A 27,543-nucleotide genomic window follows, 5' to 3' on the forward strand; every position below is an offset into this window, starting at 1 on the left:
TCAGAAATGGCATTTCCGGTCATTTTTGACTAAAATGTCCAATTAGACTGAATATGAATCCATGCCTTTTCAACATTTTGAGACTAAAATTGACTTGCTGCGACCAGTGGTTACCAAGATACAAGTATCTATTTGTGTTTGTTCATATAACCCTTGACCTGACCTTTTGCCCTTTCGCCACATTTTCAAAATGTGTAACCAAGCCAAAAATGATTGTTTGACTATCCTAAACCAATTTCTGAAGTCAAATTCTCTGGACCTCAAATTGCATACGAAAGTTGATCTTATAGCTACTAGAGTATATTGGACGAGCAATGGCTAGTCAACAATAATTTGTAATCAGTCAACCAGCAATTGCTGACAAGAAATTTGTGGTAGCATATTTTTATATTTAAAAACAAAAAAAAAGAAAGAAAATAACTTACTTGAATCTTGATCCTTGGGAGCTGCTACCTCAAAAAAGCATTCAAATATATGCTTGGGGTTTTCCCTAAAAATAAATTGAAATTAAACTGTAATTGGAAATGAAGTACTGTAGTTGGCACATGATTATATTGATTGTAATTTAGATAGTAAAACAACAGTAAAGTGAAGTTAGTAGAGTATTACAAACATTTTAAAATAACTACTTATTAACGTACCATCAAAAATTATTGTTAAATTCTCAATTACTTCAGTTAAATCTTTTATCAGTTTATTTATTTGAAAAAAATGAGGGCAAATCTAAACAAAACACATGACTTGACAGTAAAATACGGATTCAGCCTCTACGTGTGTCCGGACAGATTGGATACTTACACGATGACTATTTTTGGTAATTGTACAGTACATATACATAGTTTTATTATTTATGCATTTATTGATATTGTTGAATTTATATATTATAGATAAATAATACAATGGTATCTGTTTAATATCAAACTATTAGTTGTCATATATTTGAGCATGCTAATAAAGGAAAAACTATAAATTATAAAAATACAGTAGGCTACATTCTTTGACATGACTATATTGATGTGTAAACCGATAAGAACATGGTCGGTACAACTGCAAGTGCTCTTTAATTCAAAGTTACCATGTAGTAATTTATGCAGATTTTGCTCATTCATGGTCTAGACCAGCTTTCAACAAAAATATACATTAAGCAACATTAAATGTAACTAGATTTAATTCGTCACTATGACGAATTATAGGTTATATGCATTGATAATTAAAATAAAGATAATTTATTTTTAAAAGATATTTTGATTCATTGATTTTTTCAGATTCTTTAAATAATATATAATATATGATAGGACCTTGCTAACGCGAATACAATAGCCGGTATCACAATCCGATCAAAGATCCCTCTGCGTATAATGTCATAAACCACATTTGCTGTTACATAATAATAAAGACATAAGTTATTTTTTATCTAGATTTCATTATAAATCATGTGTATAATATATACACTAAGAAATAAATTTGAACAAACAATACGGATAATAAAAAAAAAAATTTATTTCGTTTCCCAAGGTGAGACTCGATCTCGGTACCTTGAGTGCCATAGACACGAGCACACACCACCGAGCCATACACAACTGACTAAAAATTGTAGAAAAATTCCTCCGTGTATTTACTATGCAGTAACCACTTTGGTGCAGATAGATTATTACATACCGCAATGAATTATAATTTTTTACTATGATGACATCTCTAAAAATGTACAAAAATGATGCACTGTCAAACTATATACTTTTAACTTTAATATATGAACTTTTGAAGGAAGAAAGTTAATGTTAAGTTTGTTATTTTGGCCTAAGAAAATGTCATAATTTGTTTGATTGTCGAAATGAATTTTTTTTAATTTAATATGCAATTAATTATGGCTTAATCAACTTTTGTTCCCTTAGTTTAATAATAAATCATACATAAGATACATACACTTCAAGAAAATTAAATAAAAAATATGTGTTCCCGAGCATTCTGACGATCTATATTAATTTAAAAATTTAGCATATTTTCACCATTTTGTTAACTTACACGTGCGTAGCCTGTCACTTTTGACGTGCTCGTATAAGGCAATTACGCGTTGAAAAGTGAATAAAATATGATGATATTATTAAAGAAAGGTTGTACAACCGAAATCGGACAAAAAGAGTGCGCATTACCGTATAACGCGCAGTGCGCGTGCAAAAATCTGCGCACTCATGGCAATTTTTTAAACGCTTAAAATTGCCTGAAACGTACTCTAATTTCATCGAAAATAAATTTTGACAATTTTGAACATTTTAAGCGCGCGTACGCAAGCGTTATATGCGCTACGCACGTAATTGTATTGCCATATGATGAAATATGACCTGAAATTTATGAGTACCAAATTTTGTTTAATTGTGATTCATGCTTGTGAAGATATGATTACAAACGTGATTTCGTAAAATCGCGCGTAGACCGCGTAATTTTTGATTACGCATCGTGAAAATATAACCACATCGATTCCTGGCAATGAGGAATATACTCTGAAAACTTGACTTAGCTAGATTAAACTGATGCCAAGATAATGCACGGACAAAATAGTGCTAAGGAAAGAATAAATAAATAAATAAAGATTTTGACAGAATCAAGAGGTTATATGCATATCATGCATATAACCTAATTAAAATTGTGATATCTAGAATGGTTTGAGCAATTAGCTTGCATAATGTACAAAATATGTTATACTGTAGTATATAACATTTTGATTATGGACTTCACTGGTCAAATCGGGATGGAACTTCTACAAATAACTTTACTATTAAACTAAACAATATTATTTTCATGGGTCTCACCACTTATACTTGGCGAAAAACATAAGAGGGTGGCACGTTTGGAAATGATATAGGCCTATGGCATTGTTATTTCATTTTATTTGATTGTAACATCTTTCTTCAGTTGGTAAAATTGATTCACTTTTGTAATGACTGAACCGAGCACGGCCTTTAGAATTTTTAGGCAACAGCTTTCTGCAACTACATTTGCCTTTAAAGTAAATCTTTGTGAGAGGGTTGGATTACAGTTATTTTTAAATTTAGGATACAAACACCATAATAATGAAAAGGAATTATTTGATTTATGATGTTTGAGCCGCGCAACGTAAGTTATGAAATTTTATGGTTGATTATAAATTCTGAACAAAAATTTAATGAAACTTTTAATACAAAAGTATATTTCATAAGGGCAAAAAATTGTTATGTTGGCCACGCCAGATTAACCCTAAACTGACGAAAATGAAGGTCGTCATTTTTTTTTTCCGTAAGCTCTTTTGTTCAAACTTGTTATTTATTCACCCGTTCCGGCATGCACGCTAAGCCTCTAGCCTTTATTTGATAACATTTTTTAAAACTTTTGTTTATAACCAGCATGAGCCTAGAATGCTATGAAAAGTGTTTTAAATATGGTCTTTTTGTATTATCTATGTTATAGAATTGTTTATTTTTTTGCCAGCAACACATTTTTGGTCTGGGGAAAAAAAAACTTTTTCCTACTGACTTGGCCAAACACAATATTTGTTTTTTTGGGCGTAATATGGAGCTATTTTTGACATGATAAAAGTAGCAATGCAAAAAAAAAATCAATTGCAAAAACCATTTTTCTACGCTTTGTATGTGCTGTGCACACAAGTGCGTGCGCAAAACGCAAACAATTTAGAAAATTTTGAAATGCTCAAAATGACCTGAAATGTACGCAAAATTAATTTTGCGAATTTAGAAATTTCAAATACGTGTACTCGCATAATTTTTTGCGTGGCACGCCATTTTTATCATGTCAAAATTTGGTCCATATAATAAAATACACTTTCATTGAAAAATAATTATATCACTCAGAATTTATGAGCAACCATAAAATTTCACAAAATCATGCGTAACTTACTCCAACGTCATAAAACAAAATTTCCTGCACATCTACAGTTTAAGGTAAATCTTCTGAAAATGTTATGTTGACAAGAATTAGAGATACATGTGCAAAAAAATTCTGGGAAAGAAATAAAGACACGAACTCGTCACTTTAACGAGTTAGTTATCCGCACCACAAACGCCACGTGCACGTGTATACATATTACATACAGTGTAAAATAGGTGAAATTACGACCCCATTTATCAATGTTTGCATACATGATGCGACTAAAATGTCTGTAGAGACTTTGTTTTGGATTCAAATGACTCGAATACAGGTTTCCTATAGTCAGTAAGTGACCGCTTTGTAATTCCTAAAATCACGCCTTTGTCACGCACCTCGAAATTATGCTAATTAGTAGTACAAATTACATAATATATGCAAATACATATACATATATAAATACAGTCTTCCCATATCCCGAAAACCATTAATGCTAGAGTGTTGATTTTTTCAACGCCTTATTCAGAAGGTACATATTTATGTTTCGCTCTAATAAAACATTTTACGAAAAAATTATCGAAAGTATGACATTTGACCCTCGAGCCTATTTCTCAATATTTGCATATAATGCAACAAAAATGTATGTACAGACTTTGTTTTCGCCTCAAAACAAATAAAAAAATTCATTCGTCACAACGTGTCAACAACAAAAAAACTTATCACAAAAGGCAATCTTTAGTTTTGAAAACAACATAATCAGACAGTTTTTTATATTAAAAATGTATAAATCGTACAATTAAATTAATTAAATATCACAATAATATTAAATATTATGTTAGCATGTACTTGATAACATCTTTTTAGCTCCAGAGTTTTTTATTTGGTTTTTGTGTTATAAATTAGGGGTGTGGTTATGTGTACTTTGTGCAGGTACTGTACATCAATAGGAATAAAATTGAGGGCGCTCTCCTTTCAGTTGATTTGTTCCCGGCCTACCGCCCCACATTTGTCTTTAATCCTGATCCTGTTCTGAAATTGATCCAAACCAAATCCCTCAACAACAATGCAAATGTTTTAGGGCCTATGCATATAATATAATTTTAATTATTTTAGCAGATAAAGGAGGATCATCAATAGAATAAAATGATACAAATTCTAGGCATTTATACGGTTTTTACTGATAAAATGTAATGTAGGCCTACTAATGAAATAAAACTGGTGTTCTGCAACATATTTTAATAACTTTTGCTGGGCCTAGGCCTTGTACTGTATATCTAAATCTATCTAAATAATAAATTCAGTAAAGTATTAACAAAAACTATTAGAATAGCGACCTGTCACACAATGGTAAAACAGGCCTACAGTAGGTTGGTGTTTTTTGTAAGAAATATTTCTTGTTATAATTTATTTTGTTTACTTGTTTTATTTACAGATTTCGATATAAACACAACAAACTTTAATGTACCTTTATTTAGAAATTCAATTCAAACACAATATAAAAATGTTGATCTATTATTTTATTAAATTACATAATTTAATTTTTACAATAAATTACTACAGTTAAAGACACTAGACCTGCAATTTTTTCGTTTTGCAAAAATAATGCATATAATATAACTTTAAAACCGGTCATTTCTTGTCTTAATTATGATAAAATGAGAAAAACAATGCACTACTCAAGTAGCTTCCGCCGAAAGTTCTCTCGTAGACGTTTCTAGGCCTAGCAATTAGGCTTATTGTAGGCCTAGCTGATAAAGACTGGTAACGTATGAATATCGTATGCTAGCTATTAGGCCTAGACTGACATTGTCTCGTGGCTAAATTAATTGTCTTTCCTTTTTTGGCAGAATCCAACCTGATATTTTTGCTAAAAAGTTAAGGTTCTTTTATTTGTTTACCCTTTCACGCAAGCCGCTAAAATTATTAGAATCGACTTATTTTTAACCATTTAAAGATGAAAAAATATCACAATAGGTCCATATAATATAAATTTTTACATAAAATGTAGTGTGTGACCTTAACTTCGGTAAAAAAACCATAGGTCTAGTGTCTTTAAGTTAAAGTTACTGAGCTTGTGGATAAATTTCTGAAATGTGGTTGATTATGTTTTCAAATCCTTAAAGTAAATTTTTGCCAAACTCTTTCCTCCACATAAACTCGTCTAGGTACTCACTCAACCATTCTCTCTTTACACCTTTCGTTGCCTTGAGTTTTGATTTCATTGATTCCAATATGATTTTACGTTTTGCGAATGGATTCACGAAATGTCTGGAATGATTAGCCGTGCGGTGTTTGGTGATACCAGGAATAGTAGCAATTTGTCTGTAGGGATGTCCGAATGGATGATGGTGCATGGTCGGATCTTATCTTTGATGATCGGCAGAAGTGTGGCCGCTGATCTGTTTTCTACAAACTGAAGGTATCCTCGAGCTGGTTTGGTTGTTGTCACCTAGACCAAATACCCACATTTCTCGTTCTGGTGCACGTCCACGTCCATTCTATAACAAAAACATAAGAAATAAAACATTAAAAGTAGGAGACAATCTGGTTGTACCACGGAGGAAAGAGAATGAAATATTAATGTAGGTACACTTGTGATGTTTTTATAAGGTTTTTTTAAAACTATGTTGACTGTGTGTGTGTGTGGACAGAAGCATAATTTGACAACAACATCAAATCAGTAACTTAATTGCAGGCTGATAGTGGCAAACATTTTGAAGACGTTTACTTACATGTTTAACAGAAGTTTCTCTTGCCTAGTAGTATACAAGGTTTAACCAATCATCCATTGCTATCTTTTGTTCAGCAAGAAAGGTACCCGTCCTCATTGCAATTTTTCGGCGGCAATGATGACAGCGCCAGACTAATCCATCAGAACCTAACATGAATGAAAAACAAATACGTTAAATACATTTTGGATTTAACATCGATGAGTAACTGAATAAATGGTATATACAATTACTGAATAATTGCACATAAAATGCAGGTAATAATAAAGACATAAAGTATACAATAGATAAGAAAAACCTCTATCGATAAGTAACAGAATAATGGTACATAAAATGACTAAATAATTGCACATAATTATTTAAATAACGCTTTTTAAATGTAATGATAATAATGATGAGAACACTTACAGTTACGAGTAGACGTACATTGGTATGACATGACAGTATGACCAATCCTTGGCAGTTGGATAAAACTCCTTCGTTGGAAAAAGTCCAGGTAGTCATCAAATCCATTACACAAATGTGGTCCTATCTTTGGCTGCATGGTCCTTGGTTTAAATCGCAGTAAAATATCAGAGTTGTATATATAGTTGAAAGTCTTACAAAAAATGAGTGATTTGAAGACTTATTATGTAATAATTTATTATAAACGTACCACATTGTTGTATGTGCATTTGTCATTGCGCATGCGGCGCATTCCTCTAATGAATAATGTAATCGGAACATCAATAAGACACCTTTGTAGTGTATGCTACAGCGGTTTTTGTTTCTTAATTTGATTACATATTTTTATTATTAATATTTATTCTTTCTAGGCCAACCAAATTTTTTTTAAACCCCAAGAATTAAATCACAATATTTAAACGATGAAAGAATTTGAAACACAGTATACATTACTAGGTTTTTGAAGACTAATTGTGACGTCTTCTGGAACCAGGCGTTGATTTATTATTACCTCTGCCAAGGAGGTTATATTTTCACCCCTGTATGTTTGTGTGTGTTGTGTCTGTGAACAGCCTGGAGGACACAGTTTTCATCCGAATCTGGCCAAATTTGGCCAAAATGATCTATGCCCCAAAAGCTCGGACGAGTTCGATTTTGAGGGAAAGGTCACAAACTAACAAAAAACTATTTTACTGCCTAGAGACCAGTTTTTATCCGATTCTCACCAAACTTAGTCACAATGATCAATGACTCATCATATAATTGTTTTTAAATTTTGAAGGGTCAAAGATCAAGGTCCACAAAAAAAAAAATAATAATAAAAAAAATAAAATAAGGATGGCATGATAAAAAAAATAAGACCCTCTGCAGGAATTGAACCAGCGATCTCAACTGTGAGAGGCTGGATACATAACCATTACACCAAACTCTCATCCACAACTCTGTAGTAGTGTGCAGATAGCCTATTTACATTTCTAATAAAAACAATTTTTTTTTTATATATTTATTTTCCGGGGACATTTTATGTTGGGGAATTTTACAGTAGGCGGAGTTTTGTACTCTCGGAGTACCCTCTAGTTACTTATATATTCAGACTGTAGGCCTACTTCTAGGCAAATTACAACAAAAAAACACAAAATCATGACTTGTACCAAACTACTGTATCTACTTGATCGTCTTGAGCCTCAAGAGCAACTACTATATGTAGGAGGAGCTATAATAGTAAGCTAATACAAAATATAAAAATCATACATCAGCCAGCATTAAAAAGCCTGTAACATAATGGGTTCAATAATATTCATACAGTATTTAATATGTTAAGTCTATATATTTACTGTAGTCTTAGATTTTAATAAAGACGTTCAAATCAGTATTTTAAAGAGAAAATTATAGTTACATTATAATTCTACCAATGTATTGTAGGCTAGGCCTATGTTAATTTGTACAGTATATTATTATTATTAATTAAATAAGCTGAACATTTTATATTATACAGATATTGCCTGCTTAAAGGTGAAATATAAGATTTGACATCCCCAAGGGAATGATATTATGTTCGAGGGAATATATATTTCCCGAAGCGCAGCAGTATCAATACAGTCAATATCATCGTACTCGAGAATTTGCTGGATTTTATATGTTTAATGTTTAACAGGGACACGATAACGACGGGGAAATTACTCAGTCAATATCATCATACGCAAGGATATATACAATTTACGATCCTCGCAGCAGTAGTCCTGTGATGCAGTTTCAACCAATCATGTTCACGTATTTACATAGGCTATGTAATATAGTGGTTTAATACTACTTTTAATGCAAATAAATTTAAATACGGTAATGTTTCATATAAATTTTTAGCTACATGAATTTTGTTTTTTTCATATTCTACCTACATTAAATTTTATTAGTAAAAATCGTATAAATGCCTAGAATTTGTATCATTTTATTCTATTGAAGATCCTCCTTTATCTGCAAAAAATAATTTAAAATTATTAGATAGGATAGATGTACCAATTTGCTGTTGCTGTGAAAGGTCAGATCATTAATGTTAAATGTAATATAGTTGTAAGTGAATACAACAAAATTTGTCAATTATTGTATACTGTATCTTTTACTAAAATACATAAAAAAATTAATAGTGACCACTTAATTAATAATAAATTGTTAATACTAAGGATGATCTACCAACCAGCGGTAAATGTGCACCAGTTTCAGTACCAAATTTGCGGTAATGCTTTTAATTGTTACGGCGTTCGAGTTTGGTGACTGAGTGATGTTCAACTTTATGTAAACGTGGTCATACGCCTGTATGCTTAAACCGGACTTTAGTCGTAGTTCGAGCTAAAACTTTAAAAATGACTTCATTTTAATTCATAAACCAAACTAAATCGGCAACTAAATCAGGCCAACCTCGACTAAATCGAGACAGATTTTGATAGATTTTTTTTAGTCTTCGAGGGGGCAGGCTAAATCGCCGACTAAATGGTATTTAAACGATGTTTATGAAAAATGTAACACTAAACAGTCATTGAAATATCTACGGAACCGTATCCATACTTCTAAAAACTAAAGGTACGGTAATTATAGAGGGTGCTGTTTCCTAAATATTAAAACTTGTTCCTAAATATTAAAACTTGTTTCTAAATAATAAAAACCTAACTCTCTAAATAATCTCTTCTAAATTAAAAATTAAACAAGAAATATTTCTTAACGCCGCTCGCTTGTTGACGTAACAGTTTTAAAGATATATTCTCCCCCTGAAAAATATTTTTTATTTCAAATTTGTTTTTGAATGTGTCATTTTATTGTCAAAAAATAGTTATTCACGAAACAAACAATTATTTACCTGAAAAAAATGTAATTTAAAGCAAAAAAATACTTAAATTGTCTGTCAGACAATGGTTTTTGGGTGATTATTAAAATATAATTCTAATGAGGTAAAATAAATATTTTATATTTACTAATCATTTAATATAATATTTTATTGAATTTTACAATTTTAATACACAAAATATTTTACTCAAAAAACATGATCAATTTCGGCGATTTTTATACCTTATATTTCGGAAACTATAAGTCAGATTTTTATTATTCTTTAAAGGCGTTTTCACACAGAACTGGGGCAATATCGCGATAAGTAAGCCAGAGTTATTGCCGGTCTAGACCCGTTCTCACAGAAGGTAATATACGATAATTTTACGGTTTTCTGTGCGAAAAGCCACAGATTGAAAGGCGCAATATTTAAAGATTACTGTCTTCACAAAAAAGAGGTCACACTTTTTTAGAAAAAAAAAAGGCAGGTACCGCTGACGAAACATGCCACGCGTGCACATTATGTGTTTGCTGCTGTTGAGTGTCCGTTGTTTTGTTTTATTGGTTTTTATTTACGCTGCATAAAACCTACCTACCTACCTACCTACCTACTCCGTGCTAATAATTGTCCAATCGTGATGCCCATTCTACAGAAACAAATCTATTAGGCCTACAAATAGAAGCTGTTTATGAGCTAGGACCAGACTAGAGGCGCGCGCACAGGAGGATGTTTCCTGCTATACTAGAACTATGCTAACTATAGAGAACAGCGTGTTAAGCTTAATCACACGTTGTCCTCGTTGTTGAAAGTTAACACGGGTGTTCCACAAGGTTGTGTGTTGTCACCTTTATTGTATACAATACACACAAATGATTGTAAGTCAAATAATACAAAAACTGAGATTATTAAATATGCAGACGACACTGCTCTGATTGGTTATCTGGATTCAAAAGATGATTCAATGACAGGCTTCTTAGACAGTATTAATATTTTTCACAAATGGTGTAAAGATAATTTTTTAGATCTAAATATAAATAAAACTAAAGAGATGGTTTTTGATTTTCGGAAGAAGATAAACTACCTTCCCAAGATCAAAATCAATGGTGAGACCATTTCGGAAGTTAAAACTTACAAATATTTAGGGGTTGAAATTGATAATGAACTTAAATTTGATGCAAATAGTAGGTGCATATACAATAAATTACAAAAACGTCTCTTCTTTCTACGCAAATTAAACTCTTTTAAGATTGACCGTACTATTTTACAACTTTTTTATACTTCTATCTTAAACAGTGTACTTAGTTTTTGCCTAATATGTTATTATGGTAATTCACGTTTTAAAGATAGACTTTTACTTAATAAAATAGTTAAACAAGGCAGTAGAATAGTAGGCTCTGAACAAATTCAACCTGAAGTTTTATATAAGGAATTAGTAATTAAAAAATTGAAAATTATTTTAAAAGACCACGCTCATCCTCTGCACTATAAATTTAACAAAAGTCAACGTTGTGACAGACTCCTTCAAAGAAAAATTAAAACAAATAGATATGGCAATTCATTCGTCCCTGCTGCTATACGATTATATAATGAATGATAATATCATTCATTATATAATCGTATAATCGTATTTTATGCGCTAGCTTTATTTTTTGTAGTATTTTAATCGACTTTTTAGGATTTTATATGTATATTTTGTATGGCTTTTTTTATCGTATTTTATATTTTATGTACTGTATCCATTTTATATTTGTATGTACTGTATTTTTGAAAAGGCCAACAGAGTTTCCCCATGGGGATAATAAAGTTTTAATTGAATTGAATTGAATTGAACTAGGGCCTAGCCTTACGTTACAGCATGTTAAATAATCTTTAGACCAACATTACTTTATAATATTATTGGTCGTACTTCTTCCATTGTATTATTTACACACTAACCTAGACAATATATATATTTGTCTAGGTTAGTGTGTAGTGTGTTACTGTTTTACTTATCGTTTTGATTTAGATTTTCGCTTTTTTTTGTGTATCTCCATTGAGATCCAGACACTGATACCTACAGCATTGTCATTTTTTCAGTAATTTGCCTTTGGATTTATATATATATATATATATATATATATATTGTATATCACCGGGCGGTTTAGAATTAATGTTCTTTGCCTCTTGTGTTTATGGAGATACAAAAATAAAAAGCGAAAAGCTAAATCAAAACGATAAAGTAAACAGCCAGAAAAGTTAGCAGAGCTTTCGGGCAACACTAGCCCTTCATCAGTGCAAGTGAAGGAATTTGGATATATATATATATATATATATATATTGTTAAATTATTAGATTACTGTATATAATGATACAGTAATCTAATAATTTAATATTAATAGGCCTAAAATAATTGCCAGTCTTTCTCAAGGAAAATTTTCCGAATTTAACCTTGGTTTGTTGTAATGCTTCGCGCTGCATAAGCAGGCGTTATATCGTGGACTGTTTAACACAGATCAGGCTTACGACCGTGACGGTAATATATTGCAATTTTTTCGGAAGCCGGCTAATTACCGCAATATTACCGTCTTACAGCTATGTGTGAAAGGGGCTTAATTGTAATATTTAATATACTAAAAACCGTGATATTAACTTTTGAATATACATCTATTAAAAAGAAACGAGCAACGGCGAAAGTTAGCATATAACGTTTTTCTGATGGCGGTTCAACTTGCCCTAATCCAACAAACATAGCTGATGCACTATTAACACTTGGATATTTTGTGTACCGCCGCCAGCGAGAATAACATAGTGCGTACATGTGTAATCGTTAATTGACAGGTTGTACTACCCAATCAGGAGCGCTTCTACCCGGTCGAGCACAGTGCACATGAACGTTTTATACACACAACTATTTAGCAAAACCGTTACAGCGTGTGTCAACCTCCTAGCCCTAGGTCACTAGACTAGTACTACTCTGTGTGTGTATTCCTTAGGCCTATCTATGAGACAAGTTGAATACCTTTTTTTTTTATCAAATTTTGTCATAATTATAAACAAATAAATCATATCTTTAGAATTAAAAACAATTTACTTTCATAATGTGAGCTTATATTTTGTAATTATTATAGTCTTTGTTTCGCCTTAAATTAATGGTAGGTCAAAGAGACCAGCCTTCTTTTTAATTAAATTACGGATTTACACTAGCCTTAAGGTAGATCAGAGAGAAATTATTTCCTTACAATTACAGCAATAGTCAGATGATAAATAAAAATAGCCAACCAACAAGGACAAGAAAAAGTTAGACAAGAGTGTTTATTATGATATAATATTATTATGTTTCCATTAATAATATTTATTATTCAACAGACTGTACTTGCAAATGAAATGAGTTGAATTGATTATTTAAACCACATATCCTACAAATATTAGTATTACTGAGTAGTAACAAAAATCAAACACAACAAATATCAATTATATTATAATTGTATTCATTTGTTGCACATTTGCCAGCTTATAAAATACAGTACAACTGATTAAATGATTTATGTAATACAGTATATTTGAATATATTTATTTGTAACTCCAATAATTTATTTATGCCTATTATAATAATAAATCCGTGGCTGTCGAACCATGTATATTGTAGTCGATGTCCGTGAAGCAATCTGAAAAATGTAAAGACAAAAATGTTATTATAATATTATTGAGAAGAAGATACAAATTAAATTCTTACATTAGTCTAGAAAAGCAATTAATTAGGCTTAGGCCTATATATTATAAAATAATATTGTACAAGTAAGCCGGCTAGGAAACAGAAAAACTTGAATAGTTAGGGTACCGTACCATATCTATCAGGTTTAGGCTAGGCTATACTAGGTCTAACAACTCTAGAGAGCATTCTTATTCCACATGCCGTGAAAAGAAGGTTACCCGTGCCTGTCTGTGTGCACCTCTCCAACACAAAGCGTTGCACAATCATTTTATTGCGTTGAGTCTGTTTTGCTGAATAAGGGCGTAGACGGGTGCTAGTAATAAAGCTATTTATATACTGTTAATTAATATCATGTTTTATATATCAATATGATCCTAGATAAATGATGAAGTTAGCTGGCTATTCAACAAAATATGTTTTATTCAAATAAATAAGATATAATGATAAATTTAACTTACTATGCTAAAATTTCCATTTCAGCGCTTCCCCTAACAACAAGCGAGGTTTCCCTAGACATTTTTTATAGTCAGCTAGGTGTTGTGAATCCAAATTTTCTATCGATCTGATTGGTCAATTTTCTGGAATCCAGGCGCTACGAAATGCTATTTAAAAAAATTAAATTAGCCAATCCGCGACTCTATAACACAGGCGTTCGACCTACTATTGCTATGACGTCATATTTGGTCGGGACTTAGTTTCAATGTTAAGGAAAAGCGGTAGCGTAAATGCTGTTTATATTACTATCGGGCCCAACAATTAAGACTATTAGGCCCAACGCCTAAAACGATCTGGTCAAACATAAGAAAATAATGGGCCTGATCGTCTCTATAATGGCCCCAATCGTCCTTGGCCCGATCGCCTGTTCACCGTACTAGGGGCCTTGGCCTACGGGGAACAGACGCCCGGGACCATGGACGACCGGGACCATGGACGATCGGGCCCATTGTAAGACGATCGGGCCCAAATTCAAAATGTTAACATTGTTTAAATGTAATCATTTAAAAACAAATGTTAATGGTTGGATTAATTTGGTATGAGATGAGTATTCTTCAGCATGTGATTTTGTTGACCGTGTCACAATACGGGGATTCCCCTTATTATATATTTTTTTATTACACCTTATTAATAGAGGGTGAACCTAAACAGCGTATGCTGACAATCAAGGGGCCCTCTTGATGAGTGATATTGGCTGTGTGTATACTACTGTAGTACAGCGGAGTAACCCCCTACTTGTCTCAAAAGATGTACTAAGTTCTTTAAAGTGCACATGAGCCAGATGTGTACACTGGACTTACGGTTTATAGTCCTTATCCGAGAAGACTCATTTTACCACCAGAACCATGGAGAGAGTGAGACTCGAACCCTTGCCGATGATAATATGGCAAGGTATTATGGTTCCACTGTCTTAACCGCTTGGCCACTCACCGCTACAATATAAATGTAGCGTGTAAACATCAAAGTGTCAATAGTTGCCCACCAAACTTAAAATCAGTTTGATATGATGATATGATGTATTATGGTCTCTGTCTCTGCATGTACACTTTTGTGGGTAAATCGCCCACCTTTTTATTATTACAGTATATATAGTGTCAATACGCTACAGTAGATTTATTCCTCAACATATTAGTTTATAAGGCCAACCCTAAAACACGTACTCTAGTCCACTTGTATTGTGGACATAGAAAGAATATCTCATTGGTAATAAATACTCTATTACTAATTATAAACTATTTTAACTATTAATTTCTGATTTTTTTTTCCAAAACAACATTTTTTACAATGATTTTCAAAGAGCACATATTCACAAACATCTTGCAACCTGTAAAATAAATTGAAAACAAACATTATATACATTAGGCCTAAATAAACGTTCATTTCATCCTTTATACGTAACAAATATTGACCAGAACCATACAACCGCCAAAGCGTATCAGCGACGCTCCTTACCGAATACCAGATGTTGATTTTTATCGGAAACAAAATAAAACGTGATCGATTTAACCATATTAAACACAAAACTATCAGGCCCTGCGGGCCTATCAAATGAAACGATCAGGAATATCATGGTTCCTAACACATGAGACGATCACCAAATTTTTTTTTTGATCCAATTTTTTGACGAAGTTAATAACTATTATTATGTGACATGGCATATTAAAAAAAAATAAAAATTAAAACATTTTTTTTCAGGGGAACAATACATCTTAAAAAAAGTTTTAAAAAACCAAGCTAAGATACATAATTTGATAGAAATACAGATCTTTACTGTTTATCAACATAGTAGCGCTGAACGCATTTTTTGGTTGGCTAGCAACCATGCAGAGCCCTCTATCGTTGTGACGTCACACTATATTGATAAAAAATAACACACTACACAGTACATTCTAAGCCTACTAATAAATTAAGAACAATATATATTTTATAACGCTAATAGTAATACAGTATAACTTTGACCTATGATTCATTAATTGTGCAACCATATATATTTTAACCCTTTTTGTTTATTTTTTCCATCTATGTATATTTACTATAGTTTTAAAATCAGGAAAAACAATTTTCCTTTCTTATTTCTATAATTGACACTAAATATATCTTCTATATTGTTAAACAAACGTAAACGTTGCTCATTGCGCTCATAATATCACTGTGTAAGAATTGTGTAAGAATTGTGTAAAAAGGCAATATAGGCGTCCCATACACATTCACGTGAACGTGGGACAGTCTGAAATTTGGACGAAATCCCTTGTTGGACAAGGTCTTGTTTTTGTGCAAAATATGTTAATTTTGAGCATTTATTGAATGAGATATCTAAACTTGTAACTAATACTCACTATAGTATTGGATATTTTTTCTAGACAAAAACCACTTAAAACAAGTCGTAGGCCTAGAATTTTAATAAAATTGACAAAAGAAAATCCCGGACCGATTTTGGAAATCCAATGCCAATGGCAGACTACTTTTGGCCAACTAATTAGAGTAGAGCCAAAACTGGTCCGGCCGCACCAATTTTGGCCCCGGATCATATTTGTCGTGACAGGCCAACACATGAGACGGTCGGACCCAAACGCTGAAGATTATTGTGTTGTGATCACATTTTCTTTGCGTGGTCCCGATCGCCTGACAACCTACACTTACACACCAGGCTAGGCCTAGACATAGCATAGATAGGGTAACTACAGACGTGACACACACTTAACTTCACAACGGATGAGATGCGAGCAAAACACACTTGTCAAGTTAACGTCATGATTTAATGTAATTGTAATTGTTGTGCAGAAAAATTAACTACATAATTGAATAAGAGATAGGCCTAAAGGCCTAGCTAGGCCTATATTTACTTACTTCAAACGTGACCCCATAATGAAATATGTGCCTTTGTAGGCCTTTTTGTGTACCTAGGCTAGGCCTAATTCCTTTTTAAACGTCAAGCCTTTCCACCGTACCAACTTCCGCAAAGTTATCATTTTGCATTTGTATAGTTACTGCCCTCTATGTTTAAATTAATCAACATTTTAATAGCAACAGCAAGATATTTTAATGGATCGGCACGATTTCAATTCACTTTTATGAGCACTGTTCCGTAGTTTGTATACAGCAGCAGATGATAGAGCAAAAATTATATCACCACCTGCAACCACGGTCCACACACACCACCACCACCACCAACCGACCATCCGACCATCCAGGCCATATCACCATCGACCGGATCATCATGGCAACTGTATCGCTTGTAACTCCACCACATTCTGGAGGATTTGTGTTTGAAAATTGCAAGAGGTTAATTTTGATGAAATTGTATATTATTATAACTGAGACATTAAGCCTAGGCTAGGCCTTGGCTAGCTAGTAGTAGTAGTAGGCCTAGAAGTCTGGTGTAGTAGGCTAGGTCTAGCCTAGTAGTAGTAGTAGGCCTAGCGGCGCTAGTTCCGTTTCGCACCTGTTTTTATTTCGACTTCCTTTTGACTCCAAATTGTTAAGCAACTTATTGTGAATACCACACCTTAAAATTGGGCCTCATAAGTACTTTTATGAAGAAGAATCACATAAAAAGTAACAAATAAATCCTTAAATTGATGATTTTAGTTTTACAGACATGTTTCTCGCATACCGTTCGCCGCGAATTTAGCATACTCGAAGTTCAATATTTTCGTTTCTATGGAGTGCCAAAAGAGCAACAACAATAGATGGTTAAAACCTCAATGGAATGCGTCTTCTTTTAATGCATTTATTATTGAAATACACGTTTAATTTTAATATATTTTGTCAATAAAAATGCTGTAACATTTTACTGCTAATAATTTGCTGTTTTCAAATAAATAGCAACCAACCCTAGGCCTAAGAGTAAGACTAAGAGGCATATTATTTAGATTAAGGCATACCCCTACAGTACATGTAATATGATGATGAATTTGTCGATTTTCATTCCTAAAAGCCCCTGCAAAAACCATGTACAGTATCAACAGTAATATTTTTGTTGCATTGACATTGACAAAATATGATAAAATTGAACGTAATTTTCACCAATAAGCATTAAATATAGCCCTCTATTATGATTGCTCTTTTGGCGCTCCATAGAAACAACAACATTGAAGATGGAGTATGCGAAATTCACGAACCGATGTGCGAGAAACACGTCTGTAAATTCATCAATTTAAAGGATTTATTTTTTACTTTTTGTGTGATCTCCTTCGTAAAAGTATTTTTGAGGCCTAATTCTAAGGTGAGGTACTCACGATAAAGTTACGTAACCAATTTTGAGTCGAAATAAACGACAGGTGCGAAACGGAACTAGCGCCGGCCTAGCTTAGGTGTTTGTAGTACAGTAGTAGGCCTAGCCTAGCCCTCTAGACTAGCCCCTCTACTAGCCTAGTAGGCCAGTACTAGGGGCCTATATATAGCCTAGATAGGTAGGCTCTAGACCGGATGCTAGTCGCCGCATTGCAAAGCCGTCCCGTTACAAACAAAGCAGGGATGAGAATTCTCTGCGTTTTTAAGTATTATTAGCCTTAGGGATACCGAGAGCTGACTCCATTTTCATTACCACGATTAAACAGCGCGCACGTTACTATGCGCGCAATGTCATTGACGCGGTGTTTTTTTACTTTGGTAAACACTTTTTATTAGGTAATTGTTCTAAAAATAAATTAATTATAAATATATCATTTTGAGTATATATTTATTTACCTATTATTCTATAAGATCAAGTATTTTTTATTTCCATTTCATTCAACCAAAAATGTGAATATAGTGGTTAAAAGATCGTTATCGCCTAGCGCGTATAGCTTTTGTTTACTACAAAACCCTCGGAAGGCTCAATGACCTACCATTTCAACCTTATTTTTGTAGTTGAGCCTCTTATGACCTCAAAATGTTTTTTATTCCTACACCAAGATAATATAGTTCCACATACCATGTGCTTGTTACTAAGAAAAATATTAATTTTAACTGCTAAAAAAACAATTTTATCCCGATATTAGGCCTTTATGATTCGAATATTTCATAGTAACAACCCATATACCATAAAAAATATCCGTTTAGTCCATTTTTTAAATAATTTTTGTTCAGTGAGGCATATCAAGCCCTCCCTTTACTAGCTACTATGCTGTTGTTATCACTCCATTGTTTAACGCGTAATTAACGGGAGGCCGGACATGCTGTTCAGTGTTGCGTAACGATGATTCCAACATGTTATTAACAGTCCTTGTTATGGTATGTTGCGTGAAATCCGGTCATTGTTGTTACAACGCGTTGAAACAACGTATATAATTATATTTATTAAAATAATCATGTATAATACTGTATCCTAGGCCTACCGTAAAATAAAAATATATATAGGCCTAGGCCTACACGGTAAAATAAAAATATATAGGTCTAAGCATACTATTTACGATCCGATTCATGGTATTTTTTAGCCTGGTACGTCGGACGACACGTGTCTAAATTTCTAATAGCCGACTTTCACCTGAAAAAAAAAATGTAACATGATATTGACGCGAATACCACACTACAGAGAGCTAGGCCATGAACGATTCGTTAAAAGTACACCGCCAGACAATCGCGTAGCTATTGTTTAGATTGCATACTATAAACAATTAATAACAAAGAAAGCCTAGAAAGATAAGCTCCTCCTCTCATTAAAATTGTTAAATAATTTTGCTTTGACTGAGCCATTTTGTGACGGTTTCAACTCTTATCCATAACATTTCATTGATTAAACAATCAAATATAGATTTGCACTTTAGACAATATTTTTAAAAATGATTTACTGTATCAGTTCAGACTGTGAAGAACATGGATTTCGAAAAGGTACACTTTATTTAACGCCAGGAATTCTTCTCACGGAAAAAAATGTGCTGATTGCAATCTGCATAAGCAATCAAAGATCCTGTATCTTTCTGGGATTCTGCCTTTTCCCCAGATTTATTGTTATTTGTATATATGACATAAAACCTCAGTACTGTGGAATAATACTCTGTATGCTGTCATTCAATACTATCGTCCGTTAGATCGGCGTTTAACGGACACAAAAACTCAGTACATTGTGGAATGATGCTACTCTACTGTAATTCAATACTATCGTCCGTTAGATCGGCGTTTAACGGACACAAAAACTCAGTAACCTGTGGAATGATGCTATACTCTATATGCTGTCATTCAATACTATCGTCCGTTAGCTCGGCGTTTAACGGACACAAAAACTCAGTAAATTGTGGAATGATGCTACTCTATTGTAATTCAATACTATCGTCCGCCGTTAGATCGGCGTTTAACGGACACAAAAACTCAATACAGTATACCATGGAGCTATAAAATTGTATAGCTCCATGAGTATACTGTGGAATGATGCTATACTCTATATGCTGTCGGCGTTTAACGGACACAAAAACTCAGTAAACTGTAGAATGATACTACACTCTATATACAGTAATAGGCCTACTGTCATTTAATATTATCGTCCGTAAACTCGGCATTTAACGGACTCAAAAACTCAGTAAAACTGTGGAATATGATGCTATATAATACTGTCATTCAATACTATCGTCCATTAGCTCAGCGTTTAACGGACTCAAAAACCCAGTATACTGTGGAATGATGGTATACTCTATATGCAGCTGTCATTCAATACTATCGTCCGTAAACTCGGCGTTTAACGGACACAAAAACTCAGTAAATTGTGGAATGATGCTATACTCTATCTGTCATTTAATACTATCGTCCGTTAGCTCGGCGTTTAACGGACACAAAAACTCAGTAAATTGTGGAATGATGCTATACTCTATCTGTCATTTATTACTATCGTCCGTTAGCTCGGCGTTTAACGGACACAAAAACTCAGTAATATAACCTGTGGAATGATGCTATACTCTATATTATGCTGTCATTTTAATACTATCGTCCGTTAGCTCGGCGTTTAACGGACACAAAAACTCAGTAAACTCCGGGAATGATGGGTATTCGAATGATGCATACTCTATATACTGTCATCTACTGTATCGTCTGTTAACTCGGCGTTTAACGGAACAACGCACTGAATAGTAAATTCGCGCTTGGTTGAGAGCAAGTAGGGGAATTTCCTTTTTTGCGACGCCTCCCTACTGCAAGAAGGCAATTGCACATTGTTTTTATATATTTATTTTATATACTGTATTTGTGTTTTGCCTATTACACCATTTAGGCCTAAATAGATACAATAATTGTTAATGTACACATTTTTTTTTGTATTTTGTAATAAACATGACACCCTTGCAGCAGCATCACGGAGGCTGCCAAAAACACCGTGGTGCGTGTGTACATCGCATCGCGGTGATAAAAAACCATGTGCTTGCTAATAACGTGACGTCATATCGCCCAAAGTTTCATCCTCTGTTTTTGGACACACTCGAGGTCAGCGATAGTTAAAGTAATGATTGATTTACGTAATACAATAATTGTTAATGTACACAGTTTTTTTAGTATTTTGTAATAAACATGACACCCTTGCAGCAGCATCACGGAGGCTGGCCAAAAACACTGTGGTGCGTGTTGTACATCGCTTCGCGGTGATAAAAAACCATGTGCTTGCTAATAACGTGACGTCATATCGCCCAAAGTTTCCTCCTCTGTTTTTGGACACCCTTCTACTCGCGCGGCAGCTACAGTCAGTAAATGTTTTAGCTCTAGATAGACGGCGACCGGTTTCTATATTGTTTGGTCCATACCATCGTCCATAAAGGCTATACATGCTGATACTATCGATACGACAGTCGGGGTTTTATCCGTGTTTACAATTTCGCCATTTTTTTTTTTTTTTTCGGTCAAGTGTACGGGGTAAAAAATAAAAAAGGAATTAACGTCAAGCATGCTAAACAAAAAATTAGTATATTATAGGAATGTTCTATAAGTTGAAAATGTTCAACAAAAATTGTGGAATTGTAGATGCTGATAAATTAATGTTGGGTAAGGTTGTTTTAACAGCATTTTTTTTGCCGTCGAAATGACGGTTTACCACAACACCATCTGCAGTTTCAAGGCCCTTTCTACAGCAATTGCCGTCGATCTTCATATTATTATTAGATATTATTGTATTGAACTCTGTAATGTGTGGTGTGATATTGTCAGTACAAGTAGGTATCCCAATGAAAGCGCACAGAGGGGTATCACTTTTGAAATATTGACGAAATTCGAAAAAGTAGTATGACTTTGATGTTAAATAAATCGTATTCAATCTTAATTAATACTTACAAAATTTATATTGTTTGAAAGTACTTGTTTTAATCTATGTATAAGTGTGTTTATAATTAAAATTAATGAATTAGTTGCCGAGAAAATGCGATTTTAAAACGGTTCTAAAATCCCGTCGAGCCGATTTCCGCGCGTTGAAAACCTCATCGGAAAATCCCCATCAGTTTTCAAAACACGATCGCACGATTACCATTGGAGCTAGCGGATTAATTTTTGTTGTATGTTATCAGGCTTTAAATAAGCTTTAATTTGATACGAAAATCGTCTTCTATAAATAGGTTTTTCGTAACGAAAAGTCAATTTTTGTGACAAAAATCCAATTTTGATTCACCGTTTATGGAAATATATTATGGATTTTGGTATTAAATTATAGCTAAATCTACATTGAAATCGATAAAACATAGTTTACAAACGTATTGTGCATGGTAATTGTGCGAACTACATTTTAAAATGGTGCATGAGGCGTAAATCCCGTTCAAAATTTTAAAGATCCAACCATTATAATCCGGTGAATATTGTAGTGAGTAAAATATTGTACTCTAAAATACGCGCGTGTTTGTTGTGGCGTTTTCCGTTAAATACATTAATGCACCCTATCTGCGAATGGTACGTTCCATATTTTGAACACGTTGTTTAGTTTTCCTCGCTCGAGTTCGACCGGCTCGACGCGAGATGTGTGACAGCAGCGATGTCGGAGATTGACATGTCCTTTTCCGTCGTAGAATATCTGGTTTTACACATTAATTTAACAACTTAAAATTGATGTAATGTGCGGAAGATTTATTATGCAAGTATACAATGCAAATGCGTTAGGTTAAAATGTACCGAGGAAATTTATTAAGCTAATTTACCAACGTTACATTTGACTCTGTATACGGCGGCCGAAAGTCATTAACTGCGACCGAAATACTTTAACGGGAGCGACTACTGATCGCGAGTAAGCCGTGACTTGGCCTAAACTTTAGCTCCGTATTTCAATTTAATAACGTAATAATACGAAAAGAAAACAATTTTTATAATGTTATATATACTATTCAGGTAAAAAATTAATTGTTTTAATTAACATTGATTATTTTAAATGAGTTTTTTTTTACCCATATTGTGCGTTTGCCTTAAAAGAGCATATCTTACTTAGCTTAGATTTGGTGTCATAATCATATGGGCCTAAAATCTTGTTTTACGTATTCAAAAGTTATATATAATAGTATTTATGATTGAAATTATAAATATAAAGTATATTAAAATATTCTAATAATTATACTTACCGAAAATTAGTGTAAAAGAAAGGAAACAGTACACACCGTTTTTAACATACTTTTTCATTTTTTTTTTTATAATTTTAAATTTCACCATTAAAAAAATTTTTTTTTTTCATATACACATCTAAAATATATTTATTAATGAAATATACACTACATTCTAACAAGTACAAAAAAAATTAAATGAATTAGTACAGTAGTTCAAAAGTTACAGATCATTGAAAAATTGCAGTTTTTTCATTTTTTAGGGAATTCCAGCAAAAATGGGCGTTAAATGCTTTCCTACCACTTTGCGGACCAATAATTTAAAAAATAGGTTTCGTTGAGGCTCCAAAAAAAATAGAGTTGTACAACTCTGTGATATCTATAGGTTTAACAAAATTCAAAACTTTTAACTAATTATTGTAAAAGTTATAACCTTTTAAAAATGCTTCCAATTTCAACTGCAAAAAACACCATTTTTAGGCAAAAAATCGTATATTTTTTTACCACTTTAAATAACCATAACTTTAGAACGGGTAATCGGATTTCAATCATTTAAATTGCAAAATGCTAATTACATTAAGTTCTTTATGGTTAACTGAAAGAAAATGTAAAAAAATTAATCTGAATTTTTTCATTGGGATACCTAGTACAAGGGTCCGTTAAATGAGCGTTTAACGAATATAAAAACGATCTGTTAGGTCGGCGTTTAACGGACGAAAACAATGGACGTTGTTCTTCCGTTGTACGCGTTAGATAGTAAATTCAATTTCATTGTACAGTATTAACCCTGATACGCTCTGCTGAGTACAGACCGCCCAACTCATTAACGTTTTGCATATTATTAACGCATTTAAAAGTCTATTAACGGAGTAAAAACATTTGGGCACGCTCCCTTATAATAGTCCTAAACTATGGAATTTATTAAGTACTTCATTAAAATCTCTACCTAATCTACCTTTGTTCAAATCTAACCTAAAAAAGTCAGCATAATGGCAGTTAAATCTCCTGTTCTTGTTCTTGTTTCCTTTCTTCTTCGCTTAATTGTTTTCATCTTAGTAATACTAGTACAATTGTCTTAGCACTTAGCTACTGTATTTTTATTGTAAGCCGGACTGCTATTACCTACTTTATTTATTTATTTACTTTTTTTACTTAATTTTTTTTACATTTTTTATCCTTTCTGGTAAACCCTTTTTAACTGGTGGTCATGACTTAAAGTTTTCCATAACTTATTTTGACCTCCATCTGCACATTTGTGATGTTTTTATGTTTATTGTAATTTTTAAGCTATGTTTCTATCTTTTTCGTATTTTGTAATTTTTTTTTTATTTTAAAATGTGTTGAAAAACCAATAAAACAAACAAACAAACAATAATTATTATTAGTAAGAAAACGTATAATACTGTAGTATTTCAAACAAGCTACCCTCTGATTAATGATGGAACGATCCATTTGATAATCTGAATCTGAGTTTTCTAGATCTAGAAAACCCAGATATCTGAGATCTAAATTTTTCTAGACACCAACATTAAAATGCTAAAATATTAAAAGAGGGATTCTCAACCAAAAATATTTGGCACATTTTTATACAGCCGTAATTGTGAATTTTCATTCAACCCATCAATGTAACTATCAATCAATTGTTAGCAAAATCAGAGATGATGAACTTGGAGCTACTGGTTGATTTGGGATTTCAACTGCTAGCAAAGTTGATTTAATGTGCACTTAGCTTTTTCTCATTGCTGGGTTTTTAAATAAGTGCATTAAACAGGGATTTTCTGAGGAAATTATATAAGAAATTGCGACAGGTTTGGACGAAAAATTTGTTTACTTTAACTTGCTTGTTAATATTATTTTTTTTTCTTTAGAAATATCTTCTTGGAAAAGCAAGGGGCGAAACCGCCAAAGGCTACCAAAACAGGCACAACAATTGCTGGTGTTGTGTTTAAGGTAAAATACTGTAAATGTAGCAATTTTTACTAAATGTACCAATTTTTACTAAATGTACAACAAAAATAATGTTCAAGATTTTGTAACTCTCATTAATTTGACAGATAGAGAACATAAAAAATTAACTAGATCTGAACTCGTCACTTTGACAATTTAGTTATCCGACGAACCATGTGCACATCATACGTTAGAATATTGCGCACAATAAAAAAGATTATGCCATTATGTTAGTGTATGCTCTCTTATTTTATACAGTGTACACTAAATTCTGTATACATATTATGTACCGTGTAGCATAGGTATAAATTACGGGACCCGCCTTTTATTCCAATTTTTTAAATTTCAAGAAAATAATCTGAGCAAACACATATTAACATGTTGAAGGGATTCGAATACGTAGAATATATATGCACGCTCTTTTAAATGTGATGAACTATGACGTAAATGATGAAAATCCGACTTTTTTTAAATTCAACTGGCCATTTGATGACATCACAACATCTGATTGGCAAAATGTTCACATGAATTCGTATACAATCCAATAGCTTCCAGAAAACGTTTTGATCATGATTATAACTTTTTATTCTGACGAGCTATAACAGATTGAAATTTACTGTAAAGATGAAAATAAGTGACCCACGTTATTCAAATTTTTAGACATGATGACGAAGATAATTGATAGACCTAGACAAATTAAACTCTCAGGGGAAATGTATACGAATAAGCAAGATTCGTTCTATTAAATGTAATAAGCTATGACGAAAGAGACAAAAATCCTATATTTATAAAGATTTACAATACATTGTATTATAACTCACAGATTAACACTAAAAATGGCCGTCCTCCAAGATAAATCATTTTAAAACATGCTTAATGATTTAATGCAAGATTATCAATTTTGGAGAGATCCAAGTTTTAACTAAATAATCGCTTTGATTACACAGTGGTTGAGACGTTTTTAATAGTTATCACATTTTTTAAACACCCTCATAATTAATGATCTGCAGCAGCAAAGAACAATAGATCGTATATCGCACGAGGTTGTTGTGGCGGTGTTTTTTTTTTTGTTTTACTGTAGTACTACGATCCGATTATGAACATTGTTAACACTTAACAACGCTTGACTGCCAAACACGAAGATCTTCGTGTTTCGCGTTTTTTTTTTTACGAAATCCGGTAGATAGGTTAATTATTGGTATATAAGTATGGACACTATGTTCGGTCTGGACCGTCAATATTTTACTATTTGAAAGTAACTAATCTGGTTACGAACGACTGTCAAAATGGTACCTGTCGAAATAACATACACCGCGCATCACAGTAGCGTGTAGAGCAATTGCTTGGCACATTGTGTATCGGTCGCGCGCTAGCTATGCCGCCGAAGCATTACAAAGGTTTTTGTGGATTGGCATGTTTGTTTGCTATCTGAATAAAAAATAATGGAATCATTTTCAATATGAAGTCATTCATTTTATTATTGTATTATACCCTAATTGTTTTGGTGTTTCACTGTAAGTGGCCGAGTTTCACGCAACAAACTTGTTTAGAAATGGTATGGATATTATCATCAGTTTTTAGCTAGGCTAGCCTAGGCCTAGTCGTAAAACGGATCCGGACCAACTTTAGGCCTGGTTAACTAGGCCTGGTGGGTTTACTATGTGGATTTTGGCGAAACATTAATGTAAGATTTATGATTTATAAAATGTAATACATTTTTCGATAGTGATAACTTGTTTTTATAGGCCTATCGGTGCCGTGTAAGTAACTTTTTTGTTGTTTGTTCAGGGATGTCACCACGCTGGTCGGCGCTGGTCGGCCCCGACCAGCACTCAACATTTCCGACCAGGATTTACAGGCTGCCGACCACCACTATTATTTATTAATCGTTACGATATTTCTTAGGCCTAGGCCTAACTAAAATTCGTACTAAAACATTTTACCTAGCACATCGTTAATAACAGACAAGCTAGCCTCATATAGATAAGACAAAAGACTACAGCAAATGTTTCCGTGGTTACGTACGTTACTTTATTTGTAACACAATACCAGGCCTACCCTGCCCTGGTATTCATTGTTACAGCTTGTGAGTCATGG

At 33.0% G+C, this 27,543-nt stretch overlaps 2 protein-coding genes across 3 annotated transcripts in view; one reads left to right on the plus strand and one right to left on the minus strand.

The window, feature by feature from the left end:
• The window catches only part of LOC140046640 (DENN domain-containing protein 1B-like), a 79,273-nt gene extending 62,137 nt beyond the window's left edge, over nucleotides 1–17,136 (minus strand). For both annotated transcript variants that reach the window (XM_072091335.1, XM_072091334.1), the window contains exons 1-2: nucleotides 16,877–17,136; nucleotides 426–490 (exon numbers count right to left, since the gene is read on the minus strand). In XM_072091335.1, the coding sequence (XP_071947436.1) occupies nucleotides 426–490; nucleotides 16,877–16,893 (82 nt within the window). In that variant the 5' untranslated portion in view covers nucleotides 16,894–17,136. The remainder of the gene's footprint in view (nucleotides 1–425; nucleotides 491–16,876) is intronic.
• Nucleotides 17,137–17,149: 13 nt separating this feature from the next.
• LOC140046649 (proteasome subunit beta type-7-like) overlaps nucleotides 17,150–27,543 on the plus strand; it is a 29,785-nt gene continuing 19,391 nt past the window's right edge. The window contains exons 1-2 of the mRNA XM_072091352.1: nucleotides 17,150–17,311; nucleotides 25,368–25,449. Coding sequence (XP_071947453.1) covers nucleotides 17,247–17,311; nucleotides 25,368–25,449 — 147 coding nt within the window. The 5' untranslated portion in view covers nucleotides 17,150–17,246. The remainder of the gene's footprint in view (nucleotides 17,312–25,367; nucleotides 25,450–27,543) is intronic.

Source organism: Antedon mediterranea, chromosome 4, assembly GCF_964355755.1.
Source record: "Antedon mediterranea chromosome 4, ecAntMedi1.1, whole genome shotgun sequence".
Classification (NCBI taxonomy): domain Eukaryota; kingdom Metazoa; phylum Echinodermata; class Crinoidea; order Comatulida; family Antedonidae; genus Antedon; species Antedon mediterranea.